This window comes from Trichosurus vulpecula, chromosome 9 (assembly GCF_011100635.1).
Source record: "Trichosurus vulpecula isolate mTriVul1 chromosome 9, mTriVul1.pri, whole genome shotgun sequence".
NCBI lineage: Eukaryota > Metazoa > Chordata > Mammalia > Diprotodontia > Phalangeridae > Trichosurus > Trichosurus vulpecula.
This window is the reverse complement of record NC_050581.1, coordinates 76,485,538-76,501,310: the sequence shown is the minus strand read 5'-3', so window position 1 is coordinate 76,501,310 and position 15,773 is coordinate 76,485,538. Positions and strand designations below refer to the sequence as shown.

Here is a 15,773-nt window from a genome sequence, read left to right as displayed (position 1 = left end):
TCCCTAGAAGTTGTCAAAGGAAAAACATGAACACTCTACTGTGTTTAGGCACTAGTCTGCTGGAAACAATTTTATTTAATTTAAGATTAGTTTAATTCCAAATCATTTCTAATTTAGAGAGATGTCCAATATGGCAGTTTCCCTATAGAGGGAATTGTGGGAATGGAATGAACCACAAATGCCTTCTGACTTGTCTCTTTGCCCCAAGACAATTTTAGCTAACATTTATGGGAATCATGAACAAGGAAAAGATCATAATATGTTAAAATACAATTTGGGGTTAACATTTCCAGAATAGTCATGATTCTGCTCCTCTCAGGACTATTTCCCTCAGGTATTGAAAAGGGTTTCTTTCCTGAGATCATTATCTTACCTTGAATGCTAAAAAAGGGCATTACTTTGAGGTAGGTTAGGGTAGCCTTCACTTCTCCAGGACGGGGAGGCAATGACTTTGACTAGACCAATACAGTCTATTAAATTCAGTCAACAAGCATTTACATGCTTCCTTGGTTAAATCCTGGGAAACAAAAAGTCCTTGACTTTAGGGAGTTTATATTCTAATAGGGGTTCTAATACACAAGACTAACATCCTAATATATAAAAGCAAGTAGATGGGGAGAAGGGTATTCCTTAGGGACAAAGTATAGAAAGCCAGGAAAATCTGGAGTGCATCAAGAGAGAAATGAAGACATAGTTGGCCTGGGTGTCCTTAAAATGGATGTTCTGGACCCAGCCAAAAAGAAGAAAAAGGCTGTGAGAGGAGGATACTCCAGTGTGAGAAATCCAGTGGTTCAGTGCTGAATTTCTGGTTACCATCCTCAATCTATTTACCCTATGAATAGCCTTTCTGTCCTCAGCCTATCACCCATCTTTTCAAGGAGCTTTCTCCAGGAATCTGGGAAGGCTTCAGAGGAAAATATTATTTCTTAATATTTCTAGAGCAACTAAAATATAACTTCCACATACTTTTCCTGGCTAATGTGCCTTTTGTTGATCACCATTCATGTATGTGCTTGTTTCTGCATTAAAATGTAATATCTCTGAGGGTAGTGACTGACTTTGCTTTTTATTTGCATCCCCAACTCTGAGCAGATCTCTTGGCACATAGCAAGTGATTAGTAAAGACTTTTTCATTCATTCATTGATTCATTCATTCATGTATATGTCCTACATCTAAAGTTCTCCCTTCTTCTTGTGCAGGGCCAGAGTGTTATCTGCCAGGGAGCTGAGCCTGAATTTGCCAAAGCCACTGCTTCCTAAGACCAGAAGCTCCTAGCTCTTGGACCGTGTTATTGGGAGGAAGAATGCTTGGTGATCTAAGGAACAATCACTCTGGGGGTGATTTTTGGGATGAGCAGTGAAGGGGTAGCTGTAGCCTGGGTTGGGATTCTACTCCTGACTCTACCTTATCCAAGATACCTTGGACAAATCACTTTATCTCTCACATTGATGTGGGGAGGGTAAGGGTTGGACAGAATAACTTTTGAGTTATAATAATAATATATCAATAATATATAATTTGTTATATATAATAATATATAAATAATAATAACCTTCTAGTTCTGGTGGTCAATGACATAAGACAAAAGTTTACCAATGTGTGGTTTCAAGAGCCTCACCTCCCACTGTGTTTTACACCTAGGCACCCACCTAGTCCATCAGAACTCCTGTTGGACTAAACTACAACCCAGGGACGCTAGCTGTTCCTTTCCCTCTTGGACCTCTGGCCAGGTCCATGAACCCTGGAAGCCATGCTGCCTTCATCTGATGTCCTGCTACCCCACAGCACCCCCTACTGATTTTACCTTCATGACATTTCTTACATATGCCCCCTTCTCTCCTTTGACACTGCTACCACCTTGGTACAGGCCCTCCTCCCCTCACATCTGGACTATTACAATAGCCTGCCTCAAGTCTCTCCCCACTCCAGCCCATCCATCACTCAGCTGTCAAAGTCATCTTAAAGTACAGGTCTGAGCATATCGACCCAATTCAATATCACTTCCAGGATCAAACATAAAAACAAAGTCCTTGATAACCTGCCCCTTTCCAGTGTTCTGACACCTTAGCGGCTGCTATGTTCTCTCTGCTCCAGTGATACTGGCCTCTGCAGTCCCACGGACACACACACTGTCTGCACTGCCCCACTCCCTGCATTTTCACCGGCCGCTCCCCGTGCCTGATGTGCCTCCAGGTTTCCTTCAAGTCTGATCTAAAATTCCTTTCCAGAGACCCTTCAAAACTAGTGCCTTCCCTCCGATTGTTTCCAAACCAAGTATCTATCTGGTTTGTCCACAGTTGTTTGCTTGTTGTCTCCACCATTAGAATGTGAGCTCCTTGAGAGCAAGGACTCCCTTTCTTCATCTCCCCAGCGTTTAGCATAGTGGCTGGCACATAGTAGGTGCTTGAAATAAAACACGTTTATTGATCGACTGGCTAATTACTACTGACCCGCTATAGGGTGAGAGGAGAGGAGGGAGGGAGGACTGAGGATGTAGGAGTCAGGTGCAGGAGTGGAGGTGGGGGAGAGGGTTACTGGAGTGACTAGGGTTGGGTAAGAAGCTGGCTGGAGCTGAAGGAAGGACGCCTGTAGGCGTGGCAAGCTAAGAAGCCCTGCCCTTCCCCCCCGCAGAGCGAGCCGGAAGGCGTTCTGGGGGCAGGGGAGCTGAAGCTTCTGGGAACCCTGCACGAGGCGCGGCCTAGGGCGGAGCTTACTGAAGGTTCCGTTACTTAGCCCAGGCCTCCAGAGATGTATGAGGGGGCGGAGCTATCTTCAACAGCTGGAGGCGCGGTGGGGGAGTGGCGGCGGCTGGTCAAGGAGCTTGGAGGGGCTGGGGCTGGGACTTGCGAGGTATCTCCTTCTCTCACCCCGCCTCCCGCGAGACCAGGGGCGGGGTTTTCCAGGGTGTCTCTTTCTCCGCTCCCTTCCCGGCCCCACGAGGCCGGGGGCGGGGCTTATTGAGGTTCCGACACTCCGCAGAGGCCGCCCGAGAGGTCTGGGGGCGGGGCTATCTGAATAGCTTGGGGCGAGTCTCTTTCTCTCCTCCTCGCGGCCGGGGGCGGGGCTTACGGTGAGACCCGGACGAGCGGAGCGGCTGGCGGCGAGTACGCTTTCGGAGCCCGAGTCTGTGCGGGTGGTTGCCGCCATGTCTTTCTGCTCTTTTGGCGGAGAGATTTTCCAGAACCACTTTGAGCCAGGTAACTGGCTTCGGGACCTGGGGCTTGCTGGGATCGAGTAGAAGCCCCTCCCCCGGGAGGGAGGCAGGAAGGCGAGAGGGAGAGTCCAATCAATCTGCGTGGGGGTAGAATGGAAGGGGTGGGGGCGTGTGGGAGGGGAAGCTTGCTCTGAACTTGGAAAATCTGGAAATCTACTTTCGAATCCCACTCAGACCCAGGGCCCTGCTGCCGGGGCAGGTAACCTCAGTTTCCTCATCTGTAAAATAGACCTAATAATACTTTAAGGGCACTTAAGAGCTCTTTGCAAACGCTAAAAGTCCTTTTATGGAAATTACTACATGACGGTGTGTAGAAGGGGAAGTCTCATCAATGGGGATTTTTTCCCACTGGAAAGGGCTTTTTATTGAAACATAAAATGCAAACTAAAAAAAAAAAACTTATATAACTCAGAGGAACCGACCACCTTAAAAGTATTTCTATATAAAAGTTTATAAAACTTAATGTTTGTAGCCAAGAATCAGTTTTAAAACATTGTAGGTAAAAACTTTAGTAATGCTAGCTTCTTAAAAAAACCACTATTTTTTTTTTACCGGGAGCAGAAGTTTTAACTTAACTTTTTGTTTGAAGTTGTTTTAATTAATCGAAAAAGGACCATAGAATCACAGATTTCGAGCTGGAAGACACTTTTGAGATCCAACCTTATTTTACGGACATGGTGACACAGCTAGTGAATTTTCAGAAATGAGATTTGAACCCAGACTTGTAGTCCAGCACTAGAAAGAAAGAAAACTGCATTTAATATTACTAATTTTAAAGCAGTTCTACCTGTGCTATATCTGTGGCTTAAGATATATTGATCATTTTGCTCCTTAAGCTTTTCCACTGGCTTTTAACTAGAATTCCTAGGTCCCTGTCTGTGAGAAAGAAGTAAGGTTTGCTTGTGTCTGTGTGTGAGGCTTGTATGGTTATATGGGGACCTAGTTTTAGTGAGGGTTATTGTGAGCCCAATATTTAGGAAGCTGCTAAGGACTTTTCCTATTGATAGAGGAGCACTGAGGGTTCATTTCTAATGGGGAACTTTGGAAGAAGTGTTAGAGGGCTCCAAAGTACGTAATTATGGATAAAGGCTGACACTTTGTAGGATGAATTTGAGTCTGTGTTGATGAGGATTCTGGGCAATGTTTTACTTCCTGCCCCCACATTAACTTTTGGTTTTGTTTTCCTGATACCATCCTAAGCTGTGGTCTCTTCAAAAATTCAAGAAAATGTAGCTAGATGTCGAAGTGGATAGAGGGCTGGGCCTAGAGTCCAGAAGACATATTCCTGAGTTCAAACCTGACCTCAGACACTTCCTAGCTGTGTGACTCTGGCCTGTTTGCCTCAGTTTCTTCATCTGTAAAATGAGCTGGAGAAGGAAATGGCAAAACTGTTGCCTTATCTTTACCAAGAAAACCCCAAAAGGGGTCACAAAGAGTCTGACAGAACTGGAACCATTGAACAACAGCAGAAGGGCAGTCTGAATCTGGCTTCTTTGCCCTTTGCCAGACTTTGGCCAGTCTCAAATCAAGTCAACAGGGATTTATTAAAATGCCTATTAGGTTGCCAGGCAGGGTGCTAAGCCCTGGGGATGCAAAGAAAGGCAAAAACCAGTCTCTGCTTTCAAGGAACTCAATCTAGTGGAGGAGACAATATGCAAACCGCAATGTACAAACAAGATATATTATAGGGGGCAAATTGGAGATAATCACAGAGAGAGAAGGCCTGAATGAAGCCTTGAATGTTCGCTCTCAGGCCCTTCTCTTCCCCCCTCCATCTTTCCCCCCCTTTCCCTCCCCCTCCCTCTCCTTCACTCTCCTTGGAGAGTTCTTTGCCCCTTGGTAATGTGATAAAAGTACAAAGTTCTGGACCTTCCAGTTAAAGCCCTTTGCCAAGTACAATCTGTCCTAATTTTGCTGTTCTTCCCCTCCCCTATGCTATTTATATAACTAGTTGTGTTTTTCTTTTGTGAAACAGGGCTTCTGGAAGCTGGAATGAACTGTGCCTCCTGATTCACTTTCTTATCTCTTCATTTTCTTTTACCTAGTTTTATAGGTTTAGACTTGAAAAGTATCTCAGGCCATAAGGATCATAAACTTAGAATGGGAAAGAATCTTTAAGGCCATCAAGTCCAATGTCCCATCCTGTCCCCCCCCCCATTGGGGTTAAGTGACTTGCTCAGGGTCACACAGCTAATAAATGGCTGAGGCAGGATTTGAACTTGGATACCCCTAACTCTAGGGCTGGTGCTGTATCCACTGCACTACCTAGCTGCCCCCCAATATCCTTTTACAGATGGAGAAACTTAACTCTGAGAGGTTAGGGGACTTGGCCAAGATCATACAGATAGTAAATAGCAGATCTGGTATTAAAACCGGGGTCCGTTTTCATTTTTATTTTACATTGGAATATATCTTGTTCTCTTACTGGTGAGGTGTCAGTATTTAGCAAGAGTCTTACTGTAAAGGGATCCTGTGAAGCCTGTTATATCATAAAGACACTTTTATATTATCTGTTGTTGAATTATGCCTCTTGTATGATGGATTCTGGTGAACTTTGTGAGCTCTTCCTGGGCACTCAGTTATTATCCGTTTTGGTGGGGTCAGGGTTCCTTTGTTTCTACTCCTCAGTACATCAGTAAGCAGTCAGGAAGCTCACCCTGTTCGATTGAATTCAGCTTAAATTCCTGGTATGTCCAAGACTAAGGGTTTCAGCCAGTCAAGGTTCAGAAGAAGGCAACTGTGGCGGAATATTCTTGCCTTTCCTCCCCTTTGTGGGACTAAATCATATAATCACAGACTCTCAAAATGTTCCGGGCTTTGCAGTTATTTAGTCCAACTTCTTTTTTTGTTTTACAGATGAGGAAATTAAAGCTCAGAGAAGGGAAATTAGTTAGCCAAGGCTGTGGTTTCCTTGTATGTTTAAAGACCCAGTGTTATTAAACTGTAATAAGTTCACTTTGGACACATGGTTCTGGGAACACCTGAACATATGGGGGTTTAGTTCTTGGGAGCTTGGTTTCTTTATGTGTGGTTGTCAGAAGGCTAGATTTAAAATCAGAAAGACCTGTGTTGAAATGTAGCCACTGGTGCTTATGATCAAGTCATGTGACCCTCTGAATCTCTTTCCATTTTTGTGAAATGGAGATGATAATATCTGTAGTATCTACGTCGCAGGATTTTATTTTTTTGGTCTGGATCTGTGATTTCATGAGGGCATTGGAGAGGATTAGATCATTGAACAGCCATTTTTAAGCATCTAGAATATTCAGAGCAAGTGCTAGATGAGATTGCCTTCTCCCCCTCCCCCGAAAAAGATACTGTTATTATTATGGTCTATACTACACTACAGTTATTATAGAGTGCTGAATATCTGTATTACAACAAATGTTTGTGTTAACACAAATATTCAGTACTATACAGTAACTCTAATGTAAGATAGACTACATAGACTTAGTACCTGTATAACCTTGTGTTATAACACCAATATTCAGTACTATACAATAATTCTAGCATAGGATAGTAACTGTTTAACCTTGTGTTATAACACAGATATTTAGTATTATACAATATGCATAGGATAGACTAATAATAACACATTTAGTTAGTACTTTAAGGTTTAAAAACTCTTTATAACCCTGTGAGAGAGGTAGTATAAGCCTCCATTTTGCAGATTATGACATGGTACCTCAGAGAGGTTAAGGATTTATAAAGGCTCCCACAGTTTTTTAGTATGGAAGCTGGACCTTGATAAGCATTAAGTACCTCCTCTGTTCTTGGTACTGGGAATACAGAGACAAAACTGAAATCCCTGGCCTCAAGGAGCTTCTATTCTTTTTTAGAGAAAATGGCTCTCTTTTCTTTTTACATCCCTTTAATCTCCAGTTACACTCTTTCCCTCCTCTTCCTCGTCTCTCCAGCCAGCCATCTCTTGTAACCTGAGTTCAAATCCGGCCTCACACACTTGACACACTTACTAGCTGTGTGACCTTGGGCAAGTCACTTAACCCCAATTGCCCTGCCTTCCCCCCTGCAAACAAACAAACAAACAAAAAAACCCAAACAAAATGAAAAAAAGACATTACAAGGAGGTGAACTTTTGGGATTTCAGTTACACCTTCCAGTGGATCTGTCCCCCTTAACACCTTGTTACCTATACAGAAGGGAAGGTTTTGGGGGAAAGATAATGAGTTCAGTTCTGGACATGTTGAGTTTAAGATTTCCAAAGGACATCCAGTTGGAGATATCTAAAAGACAGAGATGCAAGGCTACTTCCCTATGTTCCTACTCACCATTCCCAATAACCTTCTGATTCAGAGTACCTTCCCCCACCACTATTCCTCTCTAAGTCTGCTCTCTCCCTTATTATGTAAATTCTTTGTGGGTAGGAGACTGTCTTTGCTTTTCTTTTGTGTCTCCAACCCTTAGCACAGTGCTTGGAATATAGTAAGCACTTAATAAATGCTCATTCGTTCATTCTCAGTAAATACCTTTTAAATTGAAGGATTTCTGTCTTTGGAGTCAAAGCACCAGAATTTAAATCCTAACCTTTTCACTTACTGCTTAGTATCTGTAGTGCCTTGGGTAAGGCACTCTCTCTAGGCCACAGTTTTATTTGTGAAATGAGGGGTTTAGACTAGATAGGTTTTAAGGTCCCTTCTAGTTGGGAATTTATGATGTTTGGACTAAAGTAGCACTTTACATGGAGGGTCAGAGAGACAGATGTTTAATGCTTCTATGAGCTGGTATGATGGTGGCATTGAAATCTGGAGCTGAAACCCAACAGTTAAGGGATGAGTGGAATGAATTAGGGTGAGTGATCCTGACAAACAGCCCTGATAAGTGTGCCTCTTCCCTGCTTTGGGGGATCCACCTAGCAGGCCTTCCATCCATCTGGGTTAGATTTGGATGGCCAGGTGTCCAACAAAAGGCAGATATGGTTATCCCTTCCAACTCTTTGTAGGTGGAATTTTAAGTATACTTAAATTGTCTAGCATTTAATTTGGTATTAAAAAAGACAAAGTTTCACATTAAGTTTATATTTTGTGTTGCTCATTTTATATGTGGACTGTGGGCTTTTTGATGGTTTACTTTTATCCTTTTCATTTGGCAATCAACTTAAAATCATCTTCCTTTCCTTTCTATTTGCCTTCCCTGGTATCCTTTAATTTCTCTTGTGTCTAGTGAGCAAAGGTCAGGACAATGGCAAATTTCCCTGCTTTAGAAGGAATCGGCCCGGCATTGTGAAGAAGCCTTGACTTAGAGTCTTTGCTCAGACACTAGTGACTTGAGGTACAACCACTTAATCTTTCTGGGCCTCAGCATCTTCATGTGTCAAACTGGGATAAGAAGTGCTGTTCTGCCTCCTTTGAAAAGTTGTGAGGAACAAATCAGATCATAAAATACTGTCTACCTAATTCAGTGGGCTGCTATCATTGGAAATTAGAAACATGACCAAATGTTTGTGAAGTTCAGTGCCTCCTAGAAAGGGTAGAGGGCATAGGAAATTGAAAGCTACTATAAAAAGTACTTTAGAAAGTGAAGGGCAAAAACTAGAACATAGAGAGTCATAACAAAATTGGTAGGTAAAGCCTGGATGGTTTGAGTTCTCTGATTAAAAGCCTTTGTAGCCAAGTTGAACTATTGTCCTTCTCCAGTGGATGGCACAACAAACCACGGATTAGGAATTCTAAATTAGACTGGCTCTGAGAAACTGAACGTGAACAGTTCTCTCCTGATGCTGCATTGCATAATGCATCAGCATAGTTACTACACCAATAGTAACAAAAAAATAAAGGGGCTGCATAAAGTCTTCTGTTCTATTTAGTGTTCCTGCATTTTAAAATTTCTTAATGAGAAACTGGAAATCACCAGGTGCCTAACCCTTGATCTTGATGGCGCAGGATCAGTTTGACAAGAACCCATGTGTTCCTCTTCTACCATCTCTAGCTGCTTCCCCCTTTCTTTTTTTTTTTAAAGGAGACATTGAAGGGCCCTTTGGGTTCAGTTACTGTAGCCCTAATGCACTTGAATACATTTTTAGCTTTAACCATTCCTGCTATCCATCTATTATTTCATTCCCAATGGATAGAGTACTCAACTTAAGAATCAGGAATACTTGGATTCAGATCCCACCTCTGCTGTTTAGTAATTGTGTTATGCTGGGCAAGTCACTTAACTTAACACTTAACATTGTGTATCCATTTCTTCTGTGAAATGAAGGGGTTGGACTCCATGGTCTTTAAGGTTCCTTCCAGCTCTAAATTTATGCTATGATCTGAGAGCCAGTGCAAACTGGCTGTCTTATTGCTGAGACACCATTTTGGACATCAGCGTTAAAGTGAAATCATTCCCCCCTCCTCCTTCAGAGGAGTCTCTAGTTAGAGGATTCTAAATAATTTTTGACCATGGAGGGAAGACAGATTACTTTTATAACAAATGAGAAAGGGAACTTACTAAGTATAAAGTTGGGAAACTGACAGTTTCTCTGTTTTATTCAATTAGGTATCTACGTCTGTGCCAAGTGTGGCTATGAGCTCTTTTCCAGTCGCTCGAAGTATGAACATTCCTCTCCATGGCCAGCCTTCACTGAGACAATACATGCTGACAGTGTGTCAAAGCGTCCAGAGTTTGGTCGGCCACAAGCCTTAAAGGTAAAGGGAAGCATATTAGGATAATTAACAAATTCAGTAATTGTGCTTCCTTAGCATTAGGAGTTGTTTGCCCAAGAATTGATTTTACATAAGATTATTTGAGACTGGTCTGAAATGTAAAACTTATAAAATTCAGATGTGAAATGATTTTTTTTTTACCATTTGAAACAACCCTAAAAAGAACTTTTATGAAATTGATATCTTTTTTTTATATCGTATTCATTTCTGAATACCCCCTTCCCCACTAAACCATTGTTTGTGCCAGGAAAAAGAGGGAAAAACAGATTAGCAGAATCAGTGTAGTCTGACAGTTATGCTGTATTCCATACCCAAAGCCCCACATTTGTTCAATAAAGTAGAGGAAGTATATTTTGTCAGCTCTTCTCTGAGGTCAAAATAGTTTCATTGTATTATCCTTTCCATTTCAATTCTTGGAGTCATTGTGAATTATGGACTCTTTTCTTTAGAATGACCAGAAATCAGGGTGGAACAATTAGCTTTGGAAATAGAAGTAAAAACAATCTATGATTTCTCGGCTGGGAATTAAAGCAGGAGAGAGAGAGAGAGAGAGAGAGAGAGAGAGAGAAAGAGAGACACAGAGAGACAGACAGAGAGTGTGTGTGTGTGTATGTATGTATGTATGTGTATGTTTATATATGTGTATGTGTTTTCATAATCAGCCTTAGCTCCAGAATGTCCTTTTGAAATCTCATGTTACTTCCTTTGATTAACTTACAGGTGTCCTGTGGCAAGTGTGGCAATGGCCTGGGTCATGAGTTTCTCAATGATGGACCAAAGAAGGGCCAGTCCCGCTTCTGAATATTCAGTAACACACTGAAGTTTGTTCCTAAAGGTGAGCTAGCTCTCTCTCTCAGGTGTGATGGTGCTTTCTAACAAAGCTATTTCTAAGTGGATTTACTTTTGGTTTGCAGAAGTGATCACATGTTACGTTTCTAATTTTAATTAAAATCATAGGTTATTAGAGCTGGAGAGGACCTTAGAGACCATCTAGTCAAACCGCTATTTCAGGATCACATAGTATGTGGAGCTGACTGCAGAGCCCTGGTCTTCTGACCTAGTCCAGTTCTTGTTGTGAATAGTTCCAACCAAGCAATAGCTAATACCCCGAAGAAGCACCTGAGGGTGAAGACTCTTTCTCCTGGGCCCGCGTGAGCCTACAAGGAAGGGCACTGGCCTTTCTCTGTGGCAACAATTTTGTTACTGTATATTTTAGCTACCAATTTTATATAACATATGTGTAGAGCCCTCTTGACATGTTACTTGCTTTGTTAGGCACCATCAAATGTAAATGTTGCTCGTAAGAATTTATTATGTTGCCAGATATGCCCTGTGGCCTCATTTGTTCTCTAACCATCCCTTGGTTCCTTTTAGGAAACACTTCACTTGCCATCAGCATGATTACAGGGTGGAGGAGGTGTCTCTGACCATCCATTTCTTTTATTTTTTCTAATTAAGCATTTATTTCCTCTCCCTCCCACTTTCTCCCTCCTGTAATTGAATAGTGAAAAGAAAAGAAAGTAACAAAAGTAACAAAGATGTTTTGTCAGTCGAAACATTCCTTCCCACATTGGCCCTGTCCAGTGTAAATCTATCTCATTCTGCATTTCAAGGCCCATCCTCTCTCCATTAGGAGAGGGTGGCAGGCTTCATCTTCAGGCCTCTGGAATTGTGTTTTGTTGTTGCTTTGGCCAAAGGTCTAAAGCAGGGGTGGGGAACCTGTAGTCTCAAGGCCAAATGTGTCATTCTAGGTCCCTGGGTGCAGCCTTTTGACTGAGTCCAAGTTTTACAGAACAAATCCTTTTATGAAGGAGATTTGTTCTGAGAACTTTGGATTCAGTCAAAGGGCCACACTTGAGGATGTAAAGGGCCACTTGTGGCTTTGAGGCCAAAGTTCTTTACCCCTGATCCAAAGTCTCAATAAGAATTTCAGAAAGCATCAATAACTTGAACTTCAACAAGTATTAAGCACCTACTGTATGCAAGGCACAGATTATATAGACAAAAATGCAACAATCCCTGCTTTTAAGAATCTTGGGTTCTCCTGGAGGGGAACTAGCATGTACCCAGAGAAGTACCCTAGAAGAGGCCTCCCCATGGTTTTATTGAATGTCCCCTTTTTGACCCACTCCCAGGCCCCGAATGCCACCAACTTGTCTTTTTCTCCTGTTGTTCCAAAGAAGACAGACTTTGGCATTTTTGTCCCTGCTGCACATTAAGGAGACTAGACCAGAGACATGCGCTTTTTTTTTAAATCTGGACCTGTGATTTAATTGATTTAGGCAGTTCCTACCAATTAGGAAATTCCTACCATTGCAGATCAACAGCTCTTCTGTAATTTATATTCTTAGAAAGTTGCCTGGAGAACTTAGAGGTTAAGTGACTTGTCCAGAATTACACAACCAGTATGGACCGGAGAAAGGGAAAGGAATGAACATTTTTTAAGGTTCTGCTATGTGCCAGCCGCTGTGTTAAGTGATTTGTAAATATTATCTCCTATATGTTATCTCTCTGACTTTGGGGTCGGCTTTCTATTATGCCATGCTGTCTCTCTCCATATCTGTATGCCTTCACAAAAAATGATTTTAATCTTACATAATTGTGTGTGTGTCTCTTTATGTATATATGTATAATGTATATTTTTCTTTTTGCTTACTTGTCTTACTGTGCTCTATGATATACATACATATAAGTAAATGTATGTAGGTATGCATGCATGTGAATTTTTATACCCCTATCCAAAGGTGACCCTGAATGTAGAAATTTATTTTGTCTATTTGAAACAGATCACATAGAATCAGGAGACCTGGGTTCCGTTCTTAGACACCTACTGTGTAAAGATGGGTAAATGACTTAACATTTCATAACATCTCAGATCCTCAATTTCCTCTACCTAGAGAATTGTTATGAGGATTGAATGATAAAATATATGTAAAGTGCTTTGCAAATTTGAAAGCTCTCTATAAGTTGGAGTTACTATTTAGATGAATAAAACTTTGTTCATTTTCTGAGGATCACTGGACAAATGTAAAAAAATTTTAAATCACAGGGACTGTTACCCTGCCAAAACTTATGGTCCAAAATACTTGAGCTTTTCAGTTTAGAAATTCAGACTTCAAGGATGGGGTTCCTTCTGACTTGATGATTCTTAAATAAAGGAAAGACATTTCATATTTGTGATTTTGGACAAGTCTCTGTCTTCTGGAGTCTGTTTCCTCTTGTAAGATGAGGAAGAGGTTGATTGACCCAGATGGCCTCAAAGGTTCCTTCAAGCTCTCTCTGTCTGTATCAGAACCAGCCTGAAACTCCAGTAGTCTGGGTCACCACAGTCTAAGTGTTGGGAGTGCCGACAAGTGCAGCCAAGAGCTGATTAGGCTTGTAGCCTGTTTTCTTTCGTAGGTGGAACAAGAAGACTTGTAGGGATCTTGGGATCCTGCTTATGAAGAGAGCCTGCTGACTGACTAATGACATGACTGGGAGCTTCTCACCCTGTGTCACAGCCAGAACTTAGTGTGGATGAGGCTAAAGTGCACATGGAGATTCCGAGGGAGTTTTCTCATCCAGATGATATCAGAGGAATAGCAGTGATCTCATTTTAATGGGAAGGCCTTCTCAGAATGTGTTAGTAGTTCAGTATGGACAAAGTTAAAGCTGTTACTTTTCTTTTTTCTTTTTCTCAGACAATGAAACTTCAGCTCCAAAGGGAAAGTAATTGGGCAGTAGATACTGCCCAATACTGGTTATGGACACATTGCAACCAATTTACTTTGTAGTCATTGATTGGAATTGGACTTCATCAGAGTTCAGACTGGTGGACTGAGAGGCTGCTGAAGAAACTACAAAGGCCTTGAAATCAGAAGATCCTACATGTGGAACTGAAGGGGACCTTTGAGGCTATCTTGTCCAACCCCTTCCTTACAGCTGAGACAAGGGAAGGCCAGGGAAGTCAGCTGAACTGAAGAAGGCCAGACAAGATGATAGAGAGGGGATTGAAATCTAGATGCTCTGAGTTCAAATCCAGCACATTTGCCAAGGTCTGGGCTGCTTTTCCTCATTTCCTTTAGGTAGGTTCTGTCTAGAAAGGGGCCAATATTTAGGGAATGGGCAGAATAAGTAAAAATTCAATGATGAACAACCACCTATTGCATCAAGTTGTAGAGCTGAATTAGAACGTGGTGGTTTATTGTTTTTTTTGACCATAAGGAAATCGAATTCTTAGTGTGAATAGGCCATTCATTTCATGTTTAATCTCATCATATTTTTTATCAGCACGCCCTCTCCCCTTCTGAGGTTCCAAATGATGATCTTCTGAATTCCATGTGGTCTAGTTTTGAAAGAGAATTTGGTTGACTTTGAGTAGCATAAACCAGATTTCCACAAAGCTTTAGTAAAGAATGCAAATCCTGAAAATTTCATCCTGTTATTTTGGTTTGGGGTCACAGTATGAATTACTGTGGTTAAACTCCTGTAGGATGGCCATGGTGATGAAGGTTAGTGACCAGGCCAGAAAACAGGACAGATTTTTTTTATCTTGTTTTGCATACAATAGATTTTAAAGATAGATTTAAAAATGTTTCACTGCTATTTGTGTTTCTTGGGTTTATGAAACACATAGTTGAGCAATTACCTCTGAATCTGGAAAGGGCTACTTCCTTTATTACATTTAAGGATTTTGTCCTTCCATTTTTTGCTTGGTACCTCCCTCATTTTAATGATCAATTTTCATTTCTCTGGCAGAGATGGAAAAAGCCTCATGGATTTTTTTTTTGTCTTGTCAATTCCCATAAATGAATTGAAGAGAAGGCCCTTCACAGTTTACAATTCCCAAGACATACTGTGTTTCTTGTCAGTGTTAGTGACCCAAGGATGCCAAGTCCCTCCTTTACTGTTAAGAATAGCACATTATAGTCTTGTTGACACAAACAATGTAAAGTTCTTAGAAATGATCTGTCATAAATGTTAGCGACTGGTTCATTTTCAGCAAGGAAGATATCCATCATTATGGCGCCTATGTACTCCATAAGTTCTGTATACTTGTCACCTTTTTGCAATAAAGAGATGACAGCAAGCAATATATGTCATCCTTCAAAAGATTTTTTTTTTTTTACCATTTTGTTATCCTAATAGAGGCAGTCTCAAAGAAGAGGGTCTCTGATTTGGAGACAGAAAGATCTTGGTTCCAGATTCATCTCTGACATTTATTAGCTGTGTGGCTATGAGCAAATCACTTGACCTCTCTGAGGCTCAGGCAGCTGTCTAAGACTCATCTTGCTAAGTTAAGCCCAGCTGCTGTGAGAGCTCAGTACCCATAAAATCACAGCTCCTTGAAGTATCCTCCTGTTTTCTTTGTCTATGTGGCCATGATGGGACAAAAAATAAAAATTCATTTCATTGTTTGAAAAAACCATGATGTTGAATAAAAGTATGTATCATTTTGAACCTGCTTTGTCCTTTATTTAATGTTGGAAGAATTGTCATGTTTCCTTTTTATAGCCTCTTTTTTTATGCTAAGGCTGCTGATTTTATGTATAGTTTGAGCAGCTGTTAGAATCTTAAGACATCAGGAGTCAGTTCTTGGCTGTTTCATTGACTCACTGTGCAACCTTGAGCAAGAAGACACTTAACCTTTCTGCATCTCTGTTTCTCCATCTGTGGAGTCTGACCCATCTCACTATGTGGTGTAATTAGCTGTTTGTAAAGAGCAGAGAGATAGGGAAGGAAAAGGAGGGGAGTACAATTTAGCTGCTGATTCTATGCATTAGTTAGAGATGGAGCCAGGCTGTTATTGCTGAGTCAGTAATGGCTTTGTCCTGAAGAACTCTTGTGTTTCCATAACAAACTTGAACTTTAACCTGGGTTGTATTGGCTTCTTGGTTATGTAGTGGGGATC

General features: G+C 41.4%; 1 protein-coding gene across 1 annotated transcript; it reads left to right on the top strand.

Annotated features, from left to right (window-relative positions):
• Positions 1-3,000: 3,000 nt before the first annotated feature.
• Positions 3,001-15,322, top strand: MSRB1 (methionine sulfoxide reductase B1). The gene is made up of 4 exons (XM_036739210.1): positions 3,001-3,198; positions 9,717-9,865; positions 10,604-10,718; positions 13,564-15,322. Exons 1-4 carry the CDS (start codon positions 3,147-3,149, stop codon positions 13,593-13,595), a joined length of 348 nt encoding a protein of 115 aa, XP_036595105.1. The 5' UTR covers positions 3,001-3,146; the 3' UTR covers positions 13,596-15,322.
• The last annotated feature ends 451 nt before the right edge of the window (positions 15,323-15,773 follow it).